Source organism: Pistacia vera, unplaced genomic scaffold (assembly GCF_008641045.1).
Source record: "Pistacia vera cultivar Batoury unplaced genomic scaffold, PisVer_v2 Contig522, whole genome shotgun sequence".
NCBI classification, from domain to species: domain Eukaryota; kingdom Viridiplantae; phylum Streptophyta; class Magnoliopsida; order Sapindales; family Anacardiaceae; genus Pistacia; species Pistacia vera.
The window spans coordinates 280,743-298,948 of NW_022196360.1; the positions used below are offsets into that span (position 1 = coordinate 280,743).

Consider the following 18,206-nt stretch of genomic DNA (forward strand, 5'->3'; position numbering starts at 1 on the left):
CATGGGCCTGGCCTTAATGTGAGCTTACATATAAAACACAATTCAGATTTGAGTGGGATACAGCATCTGGACTCTAAAGCAATATATATTTTATATTTACCTGATGATGATTGTCTCAAAGATCAGATGGTCCAAACTGATTCACCTGAGCCAAAGAATAAACAATTTTCCAATTTTCTTATTTTTAATCATGATAAGAGTGGGCCAGCATTGAGTTGTTGATTGACGATGATTTATGAGATCTGTAAAGAATATTCCTCTCTACTGGGAACTGCTCCTCCTCTTTCCCTCCACAAAAAAATTACAAAAAATTTGGCAGCCCAAGTGGCTATGCGCCCATGCCCATACTATTTTTTTAATTATTATTAATTTAGACTTTAATATATATACGTATTTTAATTATTGATAGTAACAAACGATTCTTTGTTGTCGTCAAATATTAGAGTTAATTTCCATTTACCCCCTACGGTTTTAGGTTCGTCATCTAAGTCTCGTAATTTAAAATACTTTGGAGTAGAATTTAGGCTTTTAAAATTAGGATGAATATCAAAATGAGGGTTATTTTTGTTTTTAAACAGAAAAATAGTACTAACTTTTATTAAATTTAAGGAGATAAATTCTATTTTAAAATGCATGACCTAAAAACAGTTAACTAAAACCTCAAGATGGATAAAACCTTTCTCTCTCTACAATAAAATAAATAAAGTTAGATATGACTTCTTTATATTAAAATTTTAAAAAATTGTTTTTATTACTCCTTATCATTAATTTAGGTTAATTTATAAGACTTTGAAATGGGTTAGGGGTATTTCTACAATATTTTGTAAATGAAAACATATGATTAATGTGTTACTTCATGTTGTTTCTTTAAAAATCATTTAATGTTGTACGAATCCTAGAGTAAGAGTATTTTTTTCAAAAAAAAAAAAAAAAAAAATCTGAGTTTGTATTTGTCAAATATGATTTGAGCAAATAAAAAAAAAAATCTTAAAAAAAAAAAAAGAAATGTGATAATTTTAGTGGTGTAATTACAAGAAAATAAACTAAAAACACCTAAACTAAATGAGCAAGATAAAGAGACTTAAAAGTAATAGATCTCGTTAACTCATTTCTAGGGTTGTATACAAAAGGAAGGAAATAGGCTGAATTTATAGTCATTCCTACCGACCAACCTCCCATAAGGACCAATTACACGATAGCAAATCATTATACAAGTCTCTTCAAGTAAGGTTGCATGAGCCATGTGTCAAATTGATAGAATTCCACCACATACAACACTCCCCGTGAACATCCACCAATTATAGATAATTGCATTTAATTTTACTTAGGAAAAAAAAAAAAAACCTAGTGGGAATAAAACTTAAGGAAATTCTATTATAATACTGTAAAGTGGTGTTGGACATGCTTTATACTACCTTATGAAAAACTTTACTAGGAAAATCCACTAGGACAAAACTTGAGAAAAATAGTACAATGCACATATGTCCAACGATAATCCTTTCCAAACTCCCCATAATCAATACTCCCTCTTATAATGGCAAAATTAATCTAGTTACTTATTAAGCTGCTACATACTGATGTCATATACTAACTTTTTAAATGTTAATGTCAGTAAAGTTTTAGTGAATAAATCTGCAAGAATTATCACTATAACATATTTATTTGACATCAATCTCTCGATTTTTTTGGAGTTCGTGAGTATAAAAAAACATAAGTGAAATATGTTTAGTTTTGTCTCCTTTCATATATCTTCTTACATATTGCATTGTCTTCATTTATAATTGTAAGAGTATTTGAGGTACATGATAACTTGCATGTATTCTTGATATGATATATGACAGATCTTAATTATACACATTGACACATTGTCAACTGGTATTCATGAAACGCAAGAATCTCAGAATGATAAATAGAAACATATATTTGTTTTGTAGAGTATCATGATAATGCAGTGCCATTGTAAGTAAAAATATATCCCACTTATGAGTGTGTTTTGTGGGGATAAGAAAAAGTACCCAACATTCGCATAACCAACTAATTTATGATCATTAACATATTTTTTTGATAAAGTAATCCTAAGTTTTTTGTTCCACAAAGGTAACAAATATACGTTTGATCCTATTTCAATATAGTTGGTGCTGAGTTAAATCTTGCTAACTAATGTACCACTAATGCAATGATCTTTTATATCCATGTACCTAGCTCGTAATCATTCATATATATGATGTCGGAGGAAAATAGTGGGTTTCGATATGTCTTACTCCTACTCCTACAGGGACGTTTTATTTCTTTTTTTAATCACCCCAACCAAGTTCATAGATTTCAAGTGGAGAAAAGTGTCCAAGGCCCATTCAACGTAGTTATTTCCGTCTAGTCTCAGAGCATCATATTAAAGCTTCACAAGGTTCGATATTTCAAAACCGTAGCTATTTGTGTTGATAACATGTGATCAATTTAATGGTGTAATTGCAAGAAAACAAACAAAGAAAGATTAAAAATAATTGAGCATGATAAAGAGACTTAAAAGAGTAATAGATCTTATTAACTAATTTCTAAGGTTATATACAATATGAAGGAAACGGGTGAATTTATAGTCATTCCTCACTAAATAATCTTCAGTAAAGACCAATTATACAATAACAAATCATGATACATGTATGTTCTATTGAGGTTAGAGAAGCTATGTGCCGTATTTGTCAAAGGGAGAACGACATTTTCCCATCCAAGGTTTGGCAAAATGACACTTTCCCACCCATCAAGTTTTAAAATGATACTTTCCCACTCTTCGTCAAAGTCTGTTATGTTTTCTGTTAATATTTGATTGAAAAGACGAAAATACCCTTAAATATTTGACTTTATAATTTTTTTTTTTTGAATTAGCCAAAAAGAAAGTCAAAAAAGAAAAAATAGTTAACCCCAACTAAAAAGTTAAGAGTAATGCTGTAAAATTGTTTAAAGTTAATCTTAATATTTATTTATTTATAATGTCATAAATATCTAATCACTATTATTCAATAATCTATTGATATAATGTTTTTCATTTTTACTAATTAACATAAAAAATCTTAATAGTTAATATTCCTAATTAATTAAATAAACAAAGAAAAAAAAGGTATCTTTATTCTTTACACTTGAGTAATGTAATGACTCCTTTATACTAGGATACTCATAGAAATACATATCATAAAATAAATGTATTGTAATAAGAGTAGATGGGCCCAAAATTTTCGTTTATTGCATATAAACATTCTTTATACAAAGTAAGGTATCATTTATAAAAATATCATCAAAAACAGTAGACAGTGTAGCTATTTCTCCTCGCTTGCCGACACTCATCCGACCGTGTCCTCACCTAGGTCCTGCAAACATGGGAAAACAACGGGGTGAGCACTAAAATAATGCTCAGTAAGTAAATCCTCTACTCGTCTATCCTCGTAATTCTTTCTCTTAATTATTTCCTTACACTCTTCTCATCTCATTTATCTTCTCTTTTTGTTTCTCTTTCACATAGCTCTCTTTTATTAACTTTCTGTTATATGTCACGGCCTCATCTTACCAGAGGCACGGCCGAGTGGAGTTCACACAACACCAACCCACTATTCGTGACTCTACTCATTCTCTTTTTGTTCTTTCTCATGTTTTCTCATGCTTGCCCACTTGAATGTCACGGCCTCATCTTATCGGAAGCACGGCCGGGTGGAGTTCACAAAGCACCAACCCATTCTTCGTGGTTGCCGGGTGAAGTTCACAAAGCACCAACCCATTCTTCGTGGCTGCCAAGTGGAGTTCACAAAGCATCAACCCACTCTTAGAGTTTTTCTCATTCTCCTTACTCTTAAAGTAGCTCATTGACAAAGTTCTATACTCTTTCTCAAGCTATTTCTCAATGCACAATTAATGCATAAGGATGGTTCATACTCAGTAATGCATTCATGAAATGTCCACATGCAATGTTGCAAGAATTAAGGTTTATTACTCATGCTCATACTTCTCTTAGGCATTTCATCAAACAACTAATGTGCATACACAAACTCTATTTTATCTATCACTCTACTCCTCTTTTGAACCATCCAAAATGGGAGGAAACACCCTCACATAACTATAATTCCTGTCATAAAATAACACTCCCAAAGAGATTTCTCAATCTCCTCTAATTTCATCTCAAACTATGTTCTCATCACACATCATGCAATCTCAACACTTCTCATAAAAGAAGTGTATTCAACAACCACAAAGTAAATACTCATCTCAACTCAATTCTCAATAACATAGCATACACATGCATATATAAATCTCTACTCAAAAGAGTCCTCAAATCTCAACTTGGGTTGGATTTACTTACCTTGTAATGGAGAGATTTCACTAACACGTTTCCTTTCCTTTACTAGCTTGTCTCTTCTCTACAACTTTAAACAATAAAACTATAAGATTTCAATATACAAATATAAGCAGAACTTCATGTCTAAAGCAAGAATCTTTATCTTAGGATGCTTTAGATTAACTTTCTACCTCAAACTATACAAAAAGCCCTTTAAAATCCTTGGAATATTGAAAGAAGAGTTGAGAGGAAGTGGTAAATGGGATTGGCGGTGGAGAAGAAGAATGAAGGGTTTTTTAAACCCAAACCCTTATTAGCTCACAAATAACACATGCCTTTGCCCTTACTCTTTCTTAGAATTTTTATCTTTGTCCTTTAATTCCTCACACTCACACCCCCAACTCCAACACATTTTCCATAAAATTCTCTTACATTTTACTTTCTACTTTTCCTGCTAATTATGGGTAGAATGACCATTTTGCCCCTATGGAAAAATCCTTTAGAAACTTCATTACACAATTCAGCCGGCTCGTCGCCGCGACGAAGATTTTCTATTGCCCCAGCGAAAAATTACAGAGCTTACGTCGCCGCGGTGAAGATTATTCCTCGCCCCGGCGAAGACTGTAATTCCAAAATTCGCCAAGTTTCAACCAAATTCAGGGTAAACACTCAACCAAACCAACTCATCAATCCAATCAAGGGCCAACCAACAAAAAATAACATGCAAGCTCAATTGAGAACAAATCAATAAACATTCAAGCAATGTAACATAATTTAATTACGTACCTCAAGTGGGGCGTTACAAGTAAAGACTTTCGCTTAACTAAATTTTAATTTATAATAAACTATTTAAGGGTATTTTTTTCTTTTAGTCAAATATTAATAGAAAATACTAACAGAACCTGACAAAGAGTGGGAAAATATCATTTTGAAACTTGATGGGTGGGAAGGTATCGTTTTGCCAAACCTTAGGTGGGAAAATGTTGTTCTCCCTTTGTGAAAACCCCTAAGTTACAAGAAGAAAGTGTTTCACGGAAATTGGCGTGGAGTCGTGTGCGCTATTGGTGTCTCCAAGGTAATATAATGGTAATCATATGCACGTTTCTTAGCCTTTGTTTTGTTCCAAATACATAACAAGACAAACTCTCCTCAATTTTCGAGCTTTTATTTCTACTTTTACAAAAATAATAAAATAAATATTTTAAATTATTGCTGTACTGACGTATTATTCTAAGATATATTTTAAAAGTTAATAAAAATAAAATAAAAGAAAGCACTTCTGTGAAACTTTTATCCTTTTCTACTCCACTCTCAATGTTTATCTTTTAAAAATAATAATAAAAAATAAATAAAATTTTTATTAAATTGGTCCACTTATAACACGAGACCTGGCTGGTAGTTAGTGCATACATAAACAAACATATTACTGAAAACGTGAACCAACGTTTAAGAAATTTATGCATCATATTAATCCTAAAGTAGCATAGATTATATATTTAATTCAGATTTCTAAGTACAATCAATCCTCTTATAATTAATTGTGTTCAATTAAAAATTTTAATTATTTGAATAATATTAGACAAAAGTTTTATGCTTTAGATTTTTTGTATTAGACTTTGCTTATATTTTCAAAAGGACAATCCCGAGGCTGAGCTAGAAAAGATATAATATTTAATTTTTAATTAATATATACTATTAATTTTATAATTTATATATTGGTTAAGGAGTTGAAGTGAATGGATAAACTTTTTAGTGATCGATTATCGCTATTAGTAATAGAGAGGAATTATATATAATTTAAATATAATTTTTTGTTTTTGAAAATAAAGGATATAACAAATCTCATAAAAATGTTTTTGTTAAAAATAAATTGAAATGTTTCGCAAACAATTTTCAGATACAAATTAAAAACTAATATGAAATTAGAAAATAAATTTAATTTTAAAACTTTTTTAAAATTATATCAAAGATATTTTAAAATATAAAAGATACTAAAATACAACTAACAAATTTGAATTATACTGTAGTTTTAAAAAAAATTAATATAATATTATATTAATAACATATCATAAGTTCTATATTGACATAATTTACGTCGACTTCCAAAACAATGACGTATGATTAATAAACTTCTAAAACAATGACATAAGATTAATAAACTATATATATTTTTTCTTTAATAATATTATAAGTTAATCAAATCAATTATACACTAATTACTGTATTTATTAATTCTTTGAATTAAAATCTTCAACAGAGTTACAACTTGTAACCTTTTTAGCCTTTTACGATCTTTATCCTCTATGCTTAATCTAAATGTCCGTCTTATCCTCTTAATTTATGACGTATCACCGACGTGGCAGAACCTCATCTGTCATACTCGTAGTAGAAAACCGTACCCTATCCAACTTGACAGCACAAACCCTTCCACCCTTTTGAAACCTCCCCAAACCTACTCAAACTCTCCATTTTTAATCTCTTCACCCAATATTATTTTATTATTATTTATTATAACCACCTTCCCTCCTTTCTTCCCTCCAACTGATTAAACCCTAAACTCGCCTCCCTCTCCACTCCACTCCACTCCACGCCTTCGTCTCGCATCGCCATGGCCACCGATCCAACTCAGCTTCAACTCGCTCTCCTCCTCGGACCCGACCCGGTCCACTTCGAAACCCTAATTTCTCACCTTATGTCTTCCTCCAACGAACACCGCTCCTCCGCCGAGTCTCTTCTTTCTCTTCTTCGCCAGTCCCACCCCGACGCCCTCGCTCTCAATCTCGCTCGCACTCTCACCTCCTCCAACCTACCCGAGTGCCGGGCCATGTCCACAATTCTCCTCCGTAAACACCTCACGCGCGACGATTCTTCCTCTTTTATCTACACGCGCCTCATGCCGTCCACGCAATCGAATCTCAAATCCGTTTTGTTACTTCAATTGCAGAAAGAGGACAACAAGTCGATATCAAAAAAGCTGTGCGACGCCATTTCGGAACTCGGTGCCTCAATTTTGCCTGACGGCGCTTGGCCCGAACTTCTCCCGTTTATTTTTCAGTGTTTGGTTTCGTATAACGCTAAACTTCAGGAGTTGGCGTTGCTGATTTTATCGCGGTTGAGTCAATATGTCGGCGATGCTTTGACTCCTCATGTCGAAACTTTACACGAGGTGTTTTCGCGGTTTTTGAGCAACGAGAATTTTGATTTGAAAGTTGCGGCATTAGAAGGCGCCGTTAATTTTATAATGAATTGTTTACCGAGTTTAGGGGACAAGGAGAAGTTTCAGGATTTGTTGCCGTTGATGATGAGGACTTTAACTGAGGCCTTGAATAAGGGGAATGAGGCGGCGGCGCAAGAGGCGTTAGAATTTTTGATTGAGTTGGCAGCCACAGAGCCGAGATTTTTAAGGAAACAGTTGGTGGATGTGGTGGGATCAATGCTACAGGTGGCGGAGGCGGAGGGTTTAGAGGAGGGGACGCGTCATTTGGCGATAGAGTTTGTTGTATCTCTTGCAGAGGCGCGAGACAGAGCACCGGGGATGATGAGGAAGTTGCCCCAGTTTATAAAGAAGTTGTTTGTGGTGTTGATGAATATGTTGTTGGATGTGGAAGATGATCCTGTGTGGCATAGTGCGGATACTGAGGATGAGGACGCTGGGGAGACTAGTAATTATGGATTCGGGCAGGAGTGTTTGGATAGGTTGTCAATTTCTTTGGGAGGGAACACAATTTTGCCTGTTGCTTCTGAGGTTTTTCCAGGGTTTTTGGCAGCCCCTGAATGGCAAAAACACCATGCGGTTCTCATTGCACTTGCACAAATTGCAGAGGGTTGCTCTAAGGTATTAAATATATGATAATTAACCTTATTGAGGAATTTATGTTTGTTTATTCAATTTGAATTCTGTTATGTTTTGTATTTGTTCTGTGTTTGTTTTGGTGTGGTTATGCAATTAATAATGTAAAGACCGTAAGGTTGTGCTCCTTAATTTGATTATGGTTGGCAAGGCTTAGCGATTTTTCAATTTCTTTTATTCTTAGGTTTTTACTTGTTATGTCTATGTGGGCTGTCTACTATTTTCTCGAATACTTTATTCAATTTTTTTAAGCATATTTGTTTTATATTGTTAGATTTATTATTTCGTGAAGACATGTTAAGTCTAAATTCATTTGCCATGCTGGTGTAATCTTTGTTTTGATATGTTTAACTAAATGTTTCACTTATTTTTAAGTATGCTGTTCTTATGCTTTGTCTTAATTGTAGGTAATGATAAAGAATCTAGAACAGGTAGTTTCCATGGTTCTGAATTCATTCCAAGATCCCCATCCCCGTGCTCGGTGGGCAGCTATCAATGCGATTGGACAGTTGTCCACTGACTTGGGCCCGGAACTGCAAACTCAGTTTCATCATCGGGTGCTGCCTGCATTGGCTGGAGCTATGGATGATTTCCAAAATCCTCGAGTACAGGTACATGGACAATTAGACCTGTGACTTCTGCTATATTTCTGCCCCTGGCCAGTGTTCCTTTGTTGGCGGAAATAGACATCACCCTTGTGAATTAGGCATTTCTACTTGCTGAGTCGCTTGTTTTCTAAGTTTCGTTATCTAATCTTTCATCATACATATTTGTACTGGTTTTCAAAATTGAGACATAGTGGTTTTGTAAAAAAGATCTATAATGTGAAAATGAGCAATTTAGTTTGTTTCTATTGTCAAAATAACATCTTCCACCCATTATTTTGTCTGTTCAAAGCCCAATTTCGTTGTACCTGATGACCATAACCATTTGTTTTTCCACTGCTTTAATTTCTTTCTGATGTTCATTGTTGTCTTTTTGTCACAGGCCCATGCTGCATCGGCAGTGCTAAACTTTAGTGAAAATTGCACCCCTGATATCTTGACCCCATATTTGGATGGAATTGTGAGCAAACTTCTTGTACTCCTACAGGTTTGTCTCTGCTGTCAATGTAAACTATATATACATATTCTTTTACTTTATTTTAGTAGATCAAAAGAAACTGAAGCGTCTCTTTAGGTTTCCTTCCTTGGTTTTAAGCCTTTTGCCTCTTATGGGATATCAGTTTTCTTCATCCTTTGCTTAATTCCTTTTTTTTCCCCCTTATATGCAATGCAGAATGGGAAGCAAATGGTTCAAGAGGGGGCTTTAACAGCGTTAGCATCAGTTGCTGATTCATCTCAGGTACTCTGTAGTTCCATAATCTATGTAACTGATCTTTGTATGAAATGCCTTGTTCTGATGTGCTTGGTTTTATCAGGAGCAATTCCAGAAATATTATGATGCTGTAATGCCATATTTGAAAGCTATTTTGGTGAATGCAAATGATAAGTCTAATCGCATGCTTCGTGCCAAATCTATGGAGTGCATTAGTTTGGTCGGAATGGCTGTTGGAAAGGATAAATTTAAGGATGATGCTAAACAGGTAATTATAAATCTAAGTATTCTACATTTTTTTCCCCTATAGCTGGGATTTTTATTTGGCAGCTGTACTAGTAAATATTTATGGGAATTGTTTTTTGGCCTGATTTTAATGTTTTATGAAAGCTATACTTTATACTACCTCTTTGTAGATTGTTCAAATTGAGTCTAACTGAACTACTGAGTATATTTCTATTAAATCATCCTTATTTAATATTTATCAAATTTGTTTACCTTTCATATTTGCTGTATTGTCTTTGATTTATTTATGTCTAAGGTTGGTATCCTTGAGCCCATTCGTTTCTGTTTTCATTTCCAATTTATCTGTTTTCTGCTTTTGGGAAATGTGAAGACTATCTTTACTATCCAATTCTTAGTGTTTTTGTTTTTGAGAATGCAAAACTCAATGAATTTCCTTTCATCTAAAAGTTGTTTTCTCCATTCTCTGCACTAATCTAATGAAAGAGAATAATCAAAGATTACTTGATTAGAAACTGATGAAGTAATTTTTTTTTTTTTTTTCTAAATGCTAACCACTTTTCTAAAATAACATTTGTTAAAAGATAATCAAATACTAAAAATTGTTAGTTAAAAAATATTACCTTAATTTATTTCTAATATTATATATTGCATTTGTCGAGCTTAAGACAGATTTTAATTTGGTTTGATGTTAATTTTGATTTGTTGAAAATTGAATTTGTTATGTTTGTTTATTTTCGATACATTACTTAAAAATTTATAAGTTTCACTAAACTAATTCCTTACATGTCACTAGTGAATGCGTTCTTTCAGTTTTCATTTTTAGATATTGTTTTCATAAATTAATATTGAATATATTTTCAATTTTGGGAATACAAAATCAAACTTTTTATTTTCATTTTTGAATTCTTTTTTTTTTCTAACAAAAAACACAAATACAATAATGAGTCCCACCGTTTGTTTTTTGCAATCATCAGTTGTATGCATTTCTTCTGACATGTTAGATTCAACTGCCACTCTATTCCCTTTCTCCTTTGAACTATTGCCTCACTAGTTGTTATGTGGTGGAAGGTTATGGATGTCTTAATGTCCCTACAAGGTTCTCAACTGGAGGCTGATGATCCAACGACGAGCTACATGTTACAGGTATGATATGACTTGGAGTTCGACATCTATTGCTTTACAACTTATTTGTTCAACTTATAAAATACTGATTTTATAATTGAAATTTGTTGGGGATGAAATGTAATTGCTATCTATGTTGCAGGCATGGGCCAGACTTTGCAAGTGCCTGGGACAGGATTTTCTCCCTTACATGAGTGTTGTAATGCCCCCTCTGCTCCAGTCTGCTCAACTTAAGCCTGATGTAACCATCACGTCTGCAGATTCAGATGCTGATATTGAGGATGATGATGACAGGTTTGCTTTCTGATTTTAGATGCTTGTACCTTATAAAATTTATGGTTTTTATTTTCTGTAATTTTTGTATCAGGTGTTTAAGGATCTTCTATTATCTGGAAATTTTATTAATAAATTTTTGTGATTGATAAATATATGCTTCTTGAACTTTTCCCAAAAAATAAAGACGCTTAACAAATTTTTTGGGTGTGGAATTTTATTTCCTTTTTGCAGCATTGAGACAATTACTCTTGGAGATAAACGGATAGGAATAAAAACTAGTGTCTTGGAGGAAAAAGCTACAGCTTGTAACATGCTATGTTGTTACGCTGATGAGTTAAAGGAAGGGTTTTTCCCGTGGATTGATCAGGTTAAATTTGATTTACCAATCATGCTTTTCCTAGTGTATGCATTATATCAAGTTTACTAGCTGAATACCAAACTTAATGGTCGCAGGTTGCTCCTACCTTAGTTCCTCTCCTAAAGTTTTATTTCCATGAAGAAGTTAGGAAGGCAGCTGTTTCAGGTATTTTTTGGCCATGAATTTTTTTCTGTTTATCTGTGTATGCATCTGTTATCAGTTAACGCTGGGATTCTCAATATTCTTCAATTTATGTTAGCCATGCCGGAGCTGCTGCGTTCAGCTAAGTTAGCTGTTGAGAAGGGGCAATCCCAAGGCCGTAATGAGTCCTACGTTAAGCAATTGACTGATTACATTATACCAGCATTGGTAGAGGCTCTACACAAGGTCATAATTTTTTTCAAATCAAGGGCTTTTCTGGTTTTCCATATAAAGTAGCCTTGTTACATTTATCTTCTTTGTTATTTTTTTATTGAACTATCTTTATGTTAATGTATGTGCTACTGCTTGCAGGAGCCTGAGGTAGAAATTTGTGCAAGCATGTTGGATGCGCTGAATGAATGTATACAGGTTTGTAAAACTTATGTTATGAAGTTTTGTTGACAAGATGGACATGGTTTTTTCTATACTTAGCAGATTGTGACATGATGAATCTAGATAATTTTGTTAGGAGAATGTTCCAACTTTTTGGCTTTTCCTTGCTACCTTGATAACTGTCAGTCAAAATTTCCATTATTAAAGCTAGATTTTGGATTGCTTTTCCTGGAGCAGGAAAAGCTGTGTTTGGAAGAATGGCTTTTACGTTGCACGTTCTTGTGCATATACTGTTTGACTGTTCTATTTTTGAGCAATAGCTCTTCTGATTTTTTCTTAGCGAAACCAATGTACCTGTCATCTCTTATTGTTATCTTGACCACCTCCAAAATAGTAGTTTAGTGATTTTTTTTTTTTTGCGTTGAATTTCTTTCCTCTTCCATCTTATTTTATTGCTTTATGGTCTTGACCACTAAGTATCTTTAATTTCTAAGATGAACCTTATGGAAATGACTCTGCATTTCTTCATGGATCATGATCTACTTTATGAGCTAGTAATGAGGGTTTAGCTTGGACTGATACTCCTCTAGCTTCTCTTTTCTAATAAATATTCAGTTAGTAGAGTATTTTGTTTACGTGGCTTGGGTGATTTATCTGTTTAACTTGGTTTGCTGTTGAGTTCCGTTTTTCTGTATAAGCATCTTTGTGTTTCATACTAGCCCAAAAAAGAAAAAATTCTTCATTCATCCATTTAGCTAATTTGCTTGTCCGTTAACAACAAATACTTTCTCACTTTTTGTTTGCTGTCTTGTCAATCAACGAAGTTTATACTTATTCTAATGTATGATTTATTTCTATCAGATTTCTGGACTGCTTTTAGATGAAAGACAAGTTAGGTCCATCGTGGATGAGATTAAACAGGTGATGCTTGCCAGCTCATCCAGAAAACAAGAAAGGGCAGATAGGGCAAAAGCAGAAGACTTTGATGCAGAAGAAGGGGAACTGCTTAAGGAAGAAAATGAGCTGGACGAAGAAGTGTTTGAGCGGGTATGGTTTATATATCATGTATTTTTGGCTTATTGGTCAGTGAATTTTATGTTTTTGTATAAATGTTATTGATCTTTTTTTCTCTTATATTTCATTTATTCATCAAGGTTGGCGATTGCTTGGGAGCATTAATCAAAACATTCAAGGCCTCTTTCTTGACCTTTTTTGATGAGCTGTTATCGTACTTAACTCCTATGTGGGTGAGTTATTTACCCATATTAAACCTCTTTCTTTGATCCTTTCTTTTAGTCCTATCTATTATTAATTTTTTTTTTTTTTTGGGTGGGTATGGAAGCCTTTTTCATCTGTTTACTATGAGAATGTGCTTGCACCATAATTCTCAGTGCATCAGCAACTGTATATATCCTAGATGTTGATTAATATTTCCTTAGTTTTGGAGCATATATTTTGTGGATCTGTCCTTTCATATTTCTTTTTAATTAAGGAAACCCCTGTGGTTTGGTGGTCCTTGGGTGTTACGTAGTGCAGAAAATTTTCTACCATCGATTGCTTCCTTGGATGTTATGGAGTTTGCATGGCGCCAGCCACCTTTAATGTTATGCTTGCTCGACTGTGGGTTGTTTAGCAGCCAGCTCACTGATGGTTGATTTGGTTGTTTAGTAATGATAAATTGCATTGAAATGTTCCTTGAATGCCAAACACTCTATCCAATAATTTGATATAGTGTTTCATGGCTTATCAATTTACTTGAGAGAAGGTTAGCTAAGTTCTTCAGCAAGTAACGTTGGAAATGTCTTAGTGAACTTTGTTGACTCAATAATTATTATAGCATCTATTCATCCTTCTCTTTTCAGAGAAGTTCTGTTTCATGAGCACATTTTGGAAGAAAAAAATGCTTCAAGCTTAATGTTAAGGAAAAAACGATGCGAAAAGAGTTGCTCGGCTTTTGTTTGCTGACTAATATTTGGATTGTGTAGGGTAAGGATAAAACAGCAGAAGAGAGGAGAATTGCCATTTGTATATTTGATGATGTTGTGGAGCACTGCCATGAAGCAGCTCTCAAGTAAGCTCTTAATACACGTATATTTTGCTGAATCATTTTCTTCTTTAATGTGTTGACTAACTTGGTGGTGGAACAGATACTATGACACCTATCTTCCTTTCTTATTGGAAGCCTGTAATGATGATAATGCGGATGTCCGTCAGGTTTGCACTCTGATTATTGACTATTTTTGTGTTTCTTTAGTTGTAAGTTCCACTTGAGAATTAATGCCAATAACTTTTCAGGCAGCGGTTTATGGAATTGGTGTATGTGCTGAGTTTGGTGGATCTGTGTTCAAACCCCTTGTTGGAGGTAGGTTGTTTCACAGTTGCATAGTTGCCATTCTCTTTGCAATTATTGTTTTATGTCGTTGAAATTGAACTTTTTTTTCTTTTTCTGTAGAGGCTCTGTCCAGATTAAACGTTGTTATACGGCACCCTAATGCTCAGCATGCAGACAATGTAATGGCATATGACAATGCTGTTTCAGCTCTTGGAAAAATTTGCCAATTTCACCGGGATAGTATAGATGCAGCTCAGGTACACAGATGTTTTTATTACTTTACATGTCTTCAGAACTGTCATTAGAGCTGAAGGGACTGTCTTGTATCAAAGGTTTAGGTTTAAGGTTAGAATCTTGAAGTGTCAAACGATATAGAAGGGCTAAAAATTCTTCAATCTGTTTTATTTGGCAGGTTGTCCCCGCCTGGTTAAGCTGCTTGCCAATTAAAGGTGACTTGATTGAGGCGAAGCTTGTGCATGACCAGCTTTGTTCAATGGTGGAAAGGTAGAGATCTGGAAATGTTTCCTTCTTCCTCTTTTTTCTGCGGGTTTATCTATGCTTGGTGGACATTATTATATATTTATATATATGTATTTAAAAAAAATGCATTTGTTTACAGGTCGGATGGGGAAATTTTGGGGCCCAACCATCAATATCTTCCCAAAATAGTCACAATTTTTGCTGAGGTATTTCATATCTGTTCTCTTAATTATTTTTTTTCTTGTTAAGTTAGTTTTTTTCTTTCAAGTTATTTATGATCTGTTTCTGGGAAATTGATATAGGTTTTATGTGCGGGTAAAGATCTTGCAACAGAGCAAACTGTTAGTCGTATGATTAATCTTTTAAGGCAACTTCAACAATCATTACCGCCCTCTACTCTAGCATCAACTTGGTCATCATTGCAGCCTCAACAGCAGCTTGCTTTACAATCTATACTCTCATCTTAATCAATTTTTCTTTTTGGAAAGCTGTGTGTGTTGCATTAATGGATATGTTGAATCACCTCTTTAGGCGAGTGCTGCTGCTGGTGAAAATTTATGCATTGGTGATGGGTGGCATGTCGTTTTTTGATGAAGCTGCTGCGTGTTGTTGGTCTTCTACTATGTGTTTTAATCATATATATATATTTGGGGTGTGGTTGTTCACCAATGTAATATGGCTATTTGTTCGATTGGTAGAGAATGAAGCTAAAAGAATAGAAAATGCGTAGTGTGTATATGTTTTGAGTATATTCTTTGTCCATTTCTTTCTTTTACTGAAAGGTGCAAAATCAAGGGATGCTTATGAGGTTTTGAAATTTTAGTTGGTCAAGTATATTTGAGGCTGAGGCTTGAGGCTATTGTGATAGCAGTTTTGGGGCTTTGTATTTTCTTGACTGGAAAATGAAATATAAGTTTCCTTTCCCTTTTTGATGGTCCATTATAATCCCTGTCAAAACTTAAATTATAGGAACACTTTGTCTGATATCTTGATACATTTGAAAGAGTTATTTTATTTTTTTGGCTCATTTTTGTACTTTTTGTTAAAATTACCCACCATTATGCTTTGTATGTGATATTGTGATGTTCCTATNTGAAATTTTAGTTGGTCAAGTATATTTGAGGCTGAGGCTTGAGGCTATTGTGATAGCAGTTTTGGGGCTTTGTATTTTCTTGACTGGAAAATGAAATATAAGTTTCCTTTCCCTTTTTGATGGTCCATTAAAATCCCTGTCAAAACTTAAATTATAGGAACACTTTGATATCTTGACACATTTGAAAGAGTTATTATTATTTTTTTGGCTCATTTTTGTACTTTTTGTTAAAATTACCCACCATTATTCTTTTTATGTGATATTGTGATGTTCCTATCCTATTTGTATAAATTAATTGCCCTTGATGTTATTGACTTATTTCTATATGTATTTTGGTAACATAATTTCCCAAATTCAAGGATTATAAAGTAAATATTAAAGATGACTGACTTTTGAAACAAGGAAACAAAAAAACCTATAAAAGGGTCAAAGATTATTTACTTTACATGAGTTAAACAAGGAACTTCATGGAACAAAAACTCTTAAAAGGACTCAAGAAATGGAGCTGACGAAACTCGAAATAATGGAACAAGAGATATTTCTTTTGATTCTTAGCTGTTTACAAGAGATATATTATATACTTTGATTCTCAATTTTTGTTGTAAGTTATAACACACATGTGAACTGTATACGCAACAACATATGGATAATTCTTATATACACATTCACATCCAATTATTATTATTATTATTTTTTTAAGTCTTAATTAATTAAGATTTAAAGAAATTATCGGATGTGAGTAATGTGAATTGTTTTAATTAGTAAGTTAATTTCAACCATTAGGCATTAGATAGTAAGTCAATATCTTTTATATATATATATTAAAAAATTTAAGTTTTGCTACTAAGATTGAAAATGTCAATCATAAACCGCTTGAAAACTTAAGCATGCCAGATTATTTGTAATTTGAATTCTTTGTTTGGAGATTAAGTATTCATGATTAAAATATTTTGAAAAGATGGAAGATAGATTCAAATAATAGAAAGAAAATTATAATAAATATTTGTAAGATTTTAGGATTTGAAATCATTCGATTTTGATTTGGTGTGCTGTTTATTTTATTTTAGTTTTAAATTTGTTGCAAGTTACCATATCTTGAAACCAATTCCTAATTTGAATTTGAATTTTGTATTTGATAAATTTTTAGTTTATTCTCTAAAATGAAAAAGGGAGCACAATTGAAAAGAATCTCTAATAACAATGTCTATCAATTGTTTAATTTTTATTACACAGTCTCATATTTGATTCTTCAACTTGATGAAATGTTGTGGGTAAATAATTTACGTTTTATGTTTAATTAAATGTTTTACTTAATGAGTGTTTGTTTGAGCTTATAAGTTGATCTGGGTCAAACTAGTTTATAAGCTCTAAAAATAAGTTGATTTGTTTGTCTATAATTTTTTTGAGCTTATAAATTCAAAGAAATAAGTTAGGGTGAATTTTTTTTTTTTTTTTTTTTTTGCTTATAAACTACTTTAACTAAGTATATTACCACATTACCCTTTTTTAATTTTAAAATTCCATCATATACCTTTATTTTTAATAATGTAGTACCATTTTTATTTATTTTAATAATAAAATATAATTATAAGCTATATTTTATCAAATGTGTTAATTACTTATAAATATTTTAACCAAACACGTAACTGTTTAACTTTTAAAACTCAAATTAACTTATAAGTACTAACTGCTTATACGCTAATTTTTATAAGCTCAGTCAAACATACTCTTATTTCGTATGTTTTACTTATAAAAAGCTTCTCCCTTTCACATAATGTATTGTGGTTTAATTTCATTAACACCAACTATGGACTCAAGCCATTTGGATCCAATTAGGTGCCTTTGCCACTTTAGGCTCCTTATAATATCATTATTATGTTCCCTTATTATTGTATTCATAACCTCAATTAATCCTTCAAAATCTTGAAAGTGTCGACCATCATGTCTCACCTTCTATCTCCCTCTTAAATATATAAATTGATAAATTAATAAATAGTTAATATAATTGAAAAAAAATCTTTTTAAGATTTTAAGAATAATATATTTTTTCATTATGTTAATGAATTAATTCTACTATGGATTATTTTAATATAATAATTGTTAAAACAAATAATAAATCGAGCAAACAACATGTTCCCACCCAAGGTTTAGTGAAATGTCAAGTTCCCACCCCTGGTTTATAAATCCTAGATTAACACCGTTCATTTCTTTTAACAATTAAAGGCTAAAATATCCATTTAACAGATTTTAATATTTTCGTTTCTTCCAAAACCTCTCTCT

General features: G+C 32.8%; 1 protein-coding gene across 1 annotated transcript; it reads left to right on the plus strand.

Moving 5' to 3' along the window:
* The first annotated feature begins 6,754 nt into the window (after positions 1–6,754).
* Positions 6,755–15,772, plus strand: LOC116106786 (importin-5-like). The gene is made up of 20 exons (XM_031393107.1): positions 6,755–8,153; positions 8,576–8,779; positions 9,156–9,260; positions 9,447–9,512; positions 9,589–9,753; positions 10,800–10,874; positions 10,996–11,147; positions 11,361–11,496; positions 11,583–11,652; positions 11,747–11,874; positions 12,001–12,057; positions 12,883–13,068; positions 13,176–13,268; positions 14,007–14,092; positions 14,169–14,235; positions 14,317–14,383; positions 14,474–14,610; positions 14,766–14,857; positions 14,973–15,039; positions 15,136–15,772. Exons 1-20 carry the CDS (start codon positions 6,927–6,929, stop codon positions 15,298–15,300), a joined length of 3,345 nt encoding a protein of 1,114 aa, XP_031248967.1. The 5' UTR covers positions 6,755–6,926; the 3' UTR covers positions 15,301–15,772.
* Positions 15,773–18,206: the final 2,434 nt, after the last annotated feature.

Excerpts from the sequence above, each read along its gene's own strand:
- LOC116106786 (XM_031393107.1), top strand. The coding sequence starts at position 6,927 with ATGGCCACCGATCCAACTCAGCTTCAACTCGCTCTCCTCCTCGGACCC. Across the intron at positions 10,875-10,995 it reads CGACGAGCTACATGTTACAG|GCATGGGCCAGACTTTGCAA; the intron begins GTATGATATGAC and ends TCTATGTTGCAG. Across the intron at positions 14,858-14,972 it reads CTTTGTTCAATGGTGGAAAG|GTCGGATGGGGAAATTTTGG; the intron begins GTAGAGATCTGG and ends ATTTGTTTACAG.